Source organism: Geotrypetes seraphini, chromosome 1 (assembly GCF_902459505.1).
Source record: "Geotrypetes seraphini chromosome 1, aGeoSer1.1, whole genome shotgun sequence".
Classification (NCBI taxonomy): domain Eukaryota; kingdom Metazoa; phylum Chordata; class Amphibia; order Gymnophiona; family Dermophiidae; genus Geotrypetes; species Geotrypetes seraphini.
Window position 1 is genome coordinate 485,051,631 of NC_047084.1, and position 6,000 is coordinate 485,057,630.

The 6,000-nt window shown below is 38.5% G+C and overlaps 1 protein-coding gene across 9 annotated transcripts in view; it reads left to right on the plus strand.

Annotated features, from left to right (window-relative positions):
• Positions 1–4,618, plus strand: part of PALM2AKAP2 (PALM2 and AKAP2 fusion) — a 484,740-nt gene extending 480,122 nt beyond the window's left edge. For all 9 annotated transcript variants that reach the window (XM_033925871.1, XM_033925880.1, XM_033925927.1 and 6 more), the window contains one exon: positions 3,596–4,618. In XM_033925871.1, the coding sequence (XP_033781762.1) occupies positions 3,596–3,688 (93 nt within the window). In that variant the 3' untranslated portion in view covers positions 3,689–4,618. The remainder of the gene's footprint in view (positions 1–3,595) is intronic.
• Positions 4,619–6,000: the final 1,382 nt, after the last annotated feature.

Here is a 6,000-nt window from a genome sequence, read left to right on the forward strand (position 1 = left end):
GTGGCTCCATGAAAGTTAGACACTACCAAATCCAATCTTGCCCTGAATTTGACCAACCCCAACTGCAACACCAGTTTTTGGTTGTATAGCATGGGTGCCCACACTTTTTTGGCTTGCGAGCTACTTTTAAAATGACCAAGTCAAAATGATCTACCAACAATAAAATTTAAAAAAAAAACCACAAAGCACACTGTACGCAGAGAAAATATTAATTATCATTCATATTTGGGTTCAAGCAATGGTGACTTCAGTAACTCATCTACATTCCACTCCCATTGAGGATATCTGTAAAGCAGCCACCTGGTCCTCAATCATACCTTCACATCCCACTGTTGTTTGGAGAATCATTCCAGACAGGATAGTCAGTTTGGCCAAACAGTTCTACAAAATTTATTCTCTACTCAGATGCCAACTTCCATCCAACCCTTTGGTTTTGTCAGGCTCAAAGTAATTGTCAATATCCCTCTTCCCAGAGGCATGATCCTGGCAGCTAGGTAGTCCCACATATGAGAATATGCTGCCTGCTTGTCCTCGGTTAAAGCACAGTTACTTACCTGTAGCAAGTGTTATCCAAGGGCAGCAGGCAGATATCCTCACAACCCTCCAACCTCTCCTAGTTGACTTCTTAGTTTTGTTACTGAACTGAAGGTCCCATGAGTTGACCTTAGGCGGGAAGGCGCACCGATGCATGCACGGTATGGGCAGTCTCGAGACTTTTAAAGTGACAGTACACTTTTGCACTGTCTGTGCTGGGATCTGTAAATGACATCACCCACATGTGAGAATATCTGCTGTCCAAGGATAACACCTGCTACAGGTAAGTAACTGTGTTGTACCACCTCTCAGCGGCAGAAATCTAGGCTTTCTCTCCATCACAATTCTTAAGAAAGTCAGAGCAGTATCTCTGTGCATACTACAGGGCATAACCAGGATTGTGCTGTGTAAAATGGATCATCTAATAACAGCCTTTATAACAGATATTATAGAATATGAATATAAGAATGATACGTTGTACTTAAAGTATTAAATGAAGGAAAATCAAGTGTGTATTTATAAGATCATATGACTTTTTCTGATACACTTGTTGTGATATGCAAAAATGAATAAAGAAATTTAAAAAAAAAATAATAATAATAACAGCCTTGCTTGTGGTAATAGTAATAGTTTCTTTTTTACTGAAAGCCAGCTGAAGCCAGGAGTGGGAAAAGGGAAGTTAAAATTCCTCATTCTGAAAAACTGTTCTGCAAAATGTGTTTGGTAGAAGACACAGCTCACGCTTCAGAAAGAATGTCTTATGCATAACAGCACATTTTAAAAATGAGACAGTACTATTAAAATAAGTTTTCTCCCAATCATAAGTGTGTGAATTTCACAATCTGCGGGAGTGAGCCCCTGGTGTAAAGGAACAGCCAATACCATCTTGCGTTTTTTATTCAGCACCTGGTTCTGAGCATTCAGGAAGTTCGATGTGCATGAAAATTGCAAAACCAGGACCAACTTGTGGGTCAGGTGACTGAAGCAGCGAACGGTATAGTTCAGATGTCGCTTCCTCAGTTACTCCGGACAACATGAATCCTCATGTATCAGCTCTGCCTAATTTCTCATGTCTTGTTTTCAGCTCCTCTGTGTGCACTGTACTAACCCTGATCTTTTCCTTTCCCACTAGCGTGCGTGTAAATTATTGTGTTACAAAGCTACCTCTGAGGTATACATACTCTGGCTCGTCAATGGTGACCTCCTGCATGACGATCACCTCTTGAGTGCATGCTGCCCTCTGCATTCTCTCTCTTCAAGTCAGTGCTGCTTTACTGGTGTTTCATCAAAAATAAACCCTATGAGAGACTTGCTCTCATTAGCTGAATGCAAACAGGCTGGCCAGCAAGTGCAGCGGCCAACACCTGCAAGTACAGCTAAAATCAAAATGAGCTAAAATGTAAAACCAGGTCCATCTCCAAAAATGCTCCTCTTTGGTTCTTCTTTCTTATTCATTGAGTCAAGCCCAAAATAGCCTCATCATCATTTCCCTCAGAAAAAGGAGAGACCTAGTTGAAATATTAAAACTCTCCCAGTAGTCTTCCAAGACTCACCTGTGTGCGTCCTTGATAAATCAAGCCCTGTATTACTCTTTCCTGCATATGGATCTTTCCATGTCAGCAAACACTTGCTTCCCGCATGGCAAACTCCTCCCCACCACCCCCAAACCAATCAGTGATTTAGTTTGAACCTTGTCTATCAGCAGGTGTGTCTAGTAAATAATAGCAAGGAGAGATCAATTAATCTTCCCCATCTGCCCACTTGAGATGCTTCTCCTCGTTTTCTATACTTGGGGTAGTAGATGATCATTTAAATTCCCGTGGATGCTGTAGTTCAGTGGCCTCAAACTCAAACCCTTTGCAGGGCCACATTTTGGATTTGTAGGTACTTGGAGGGCCTCAGAAAAAATAGTTAGTGTCTTATTAAAGAAATGACAATTTTGCATGAGGTAAAACTCTTTATAATTTATAAATCTTTCCTTTTGGCTAAGTCTTAATAATAATATTGTAATTTATAGCTAAAGAGACATATGATCAAGAAACTGTTTTATTTTACTTTTGTGATTATGATAAACATACTGAGGACCTCAAAGTAGTACCTGGCGGGCCACGAGTTTGAGACCACTGCTGTTATACAATACAAATAGTGGTAGGCCTTCTTTTACACCAATAAATACCTATAAAACATATCCCAAAGCAAATTAAAATTTATTGGTAAACACCAGAAAAACACCATTTCATCTAGTACTCTCTCACCCTTTCTTTACATTCTGCACTTATTTTCTGTGCCTTTTCTCTCCTAAGAGATACAAATATATATATGCATTATTTTGATATAGTATTGTAATTTTGTTGTGTGCTGGAATCTGATTTTATCTTTGTTTTATATGTCAGTTTGTTTTAGTGAGGTTTTTTGTAGGCTGTCTAGAACAGTGATTCCCAACCCTGTCCTGGAGGACCACCAGGCCAATCGGGGTTTTAGGCTAGCCCTAATGAATATGCATGGAGCAGATTTGCATGCCTATCACTTCCATTATATGCAAATCTCTCTCATGCATATTCATTAGGGCTAGCCTGAAAACCCGATTGGCCTGGTGGTCCTCCAGGACAGGGTTGGGAACCACTGGTCTAGAAGATAAGATTTTATAAATAAATATGATACCTAAAAAAAAAATGTCCACATCATTAATATCTGTAGCATAAAAACACTGATGATCAATTTTGTATACCCTTCAAGATACCCTAATTAGCTGCAAAATAAGAATTTACAATTTGTAAACACCTAAAATAGAAGCCCTAAGTGTAGCAAACCTCTTTACTATTTGTTCTGTACAGTCACAACTATATTGATCCCAAGTAAGTCTATAACAGGTTTACTGCTTTTGTGATGTGGTTTCTATCTAGGATTCAATTATGACATCCAAACGTAGGTCTGTCTTGTTCTTATATCCTCGTAGAGCTGGCAATCTACCAGATTGGCAGCAGTTTTGAGCACATGCCTTAAACATCAGTGGAAAAAAGAGGAGAGGACCAAAACTAAAATCATATTTTTTCTGTTTAAGGTGCTTGAGGCCACCAGGGTGAACCGCAGGAAGAGTGCACTGGCTTTGCGTTGGGAAGCTGGAATCTATGCCAATCGGGAAGAGGATGAATAGTGGAAAAGAACCTCAAGACTGTGAATGTGAAAAACCAAAAAAAAAAAAAGCATTTTAATCAAATATTTATTAAATAGGAAGCAAAACTCAACAATCTATGTAGACGTGGCGTGCACTGAATTCTATGTATTCGCATTCAGGCTTCATTAATCCGGAAAAAAAAAAAAGATTCACACCAGAAGAAATTCTTGAGATTTTGAAGAGGATACTTGGCTTTGGGGCTACCAGAGGACGTCAGTATTTGTATGACAATAGATCTCTGTTCAAGAGATTGGCTGATGTGAGTGTTTAAGGCCTTAGAGTCTCTGGGCCAGGCAAAGAAGATGCATTTGCTTCCATTTAACAGCTTGCTTTTAAAACCATTGATATTGTAGCACATACAGTCATGCCCTAACATCATTCCACAGTCGAGTACAAGATCACCACTAGTATGGCGAGACTAAGCATTCATTCAGCTTGGCTTTCAGCTTCATCTATTTATCATGTTAGCAAAGTTGGCATCAGCTTTCTCTTGTCTTAGCCATAAATTATGCTTGTGTTCCCCTTTTTATTGTTTGATGGTTGGTTCCCTATATTTTAATTTATCAAAAAAGAATGCTGGTATTGCATATGTACAATCCATGATTTGCAGTCAACTGCCTTTGTAAAATTGTTTCCTCTAGAGAACAAGGGGAGAGCCAAGAGATATCATTCTGTGTTTTTGTACATACCCTGTAATTCTAGTTACTTTTGAGCATTTCAGATCATATTTATATAGTGTGATGTCTACTCATAAAAGCTCTATTTTCACAACAAGAATTATGCTCAGGGTAAAGGAAGCGGGAAGATTTCTGAGCATTAAACATTTTGAATTTGAAGCGCTGAGCAAAAAAAAAAAAAAAAAAAGACAAGCTCATTTGTAACAAAGGCAATAATTTTGAACAAGGAAGCTACGCCATAGGAAGGCATATGAAACAAAGAAAATATACGTCTAACTTTATTCTTTCCTTGAAAATGGATCTGGGAAGCAGCAAGTTGTATGCCAATACCCAGAGATGAGGGGTCAGAATGAGAAGGATGGGACCTTGCTGAATAAGCTGTGGTTTTTGGGAGCAGAAGGCAAAAAATTCCAAGGCTTTTCATGTGGGAGCTTCAGTTTTGAAATGGTTTCAAATACAAAAATAAAAACATCTTGGGGTGGGGGAGACAGGAGGGATGACTGTACATGTATTATGAAGGCATGACTCAGGGACATAGAGGGTGCCCGTATGTTCTTGGTCAGCCCTGGGTGTGACTGCAAATTTCTTTTTTTCCTTTTTTTTTTAAAGAGGCGCTGAGCTCATAGTGTTTGTAAATTTACTTTACAGTTGACATGGTATTTGCATGCACCACAATCACAAAGTATTGAGCAATTTTAACATTTAGTTATATTTTTTTCATCTAAGAAGAAAAACTGTCTTTTAAAAAATTCCATCTTTATTTGTTACTCTGTTCCTGATAAAACTTTTGTAACCAACTCTTGTGTGTGGCTTTTCACATAGTAGACATACAGGTAATACAGAGATGCTTCTGCTGATGTTAGGATTGCAGGGGAAAAAAAACCACACCCAAACAAAATCTAGTAAAATTGTCTCTGTTAACTGAATAATAACTTATTAATTTTTACAGGCTTGTTCGGAAAAATGGGCACATCGGTGGTCAAGTTTTCACGTGGAGGCTGAGAAAACCTATATTTTGCCTTTTAGTTTTGAAAAAGGTAAAATCATGACCAAACCACCATCGGCTTCAATCAGTTTTTGTTTGGGGAAAAAAAACTCACATGAGACTATAGGGCCAGAAAAAACAATTGTGAATATAAAGGGCTAGATTTAGTACATGACACAAAAAAACAATAAAACAGCACTAAATGATATTCTATAAAAGCGCTCTGAGGTGTGTGCCTTTACAGAATAGCAGGAGGATTTATAGCAGCTGAAACCAGATGTAAATCCTGGCGTGGAATCTACGAATTCTATAATATTGCACACATTTTCAAAGAATGCCCCTGACCTGTCCATTTATTGTTAAACCTCCTTTTTAGATTTGTAATTAGATGCTATTCTGTAACTGGGCACATAAGTGTGGTTCCACACGGATCTGCCATTTGTGGGACATTCCAGGGCCTATAACACTTTTCTGCAAAATTGCAAATAATGCTAGATTCCATATATAGAATTCCCCTGAAAATGTTTTTTTCTGAATGTTTTCAAAAAACCCCATTATAACTTTTAGGAAGCATGGTGCTGTAGCTGTAGATCAGGGGTGCCCACACTTTTTGGGCTTGCGAGCTACTT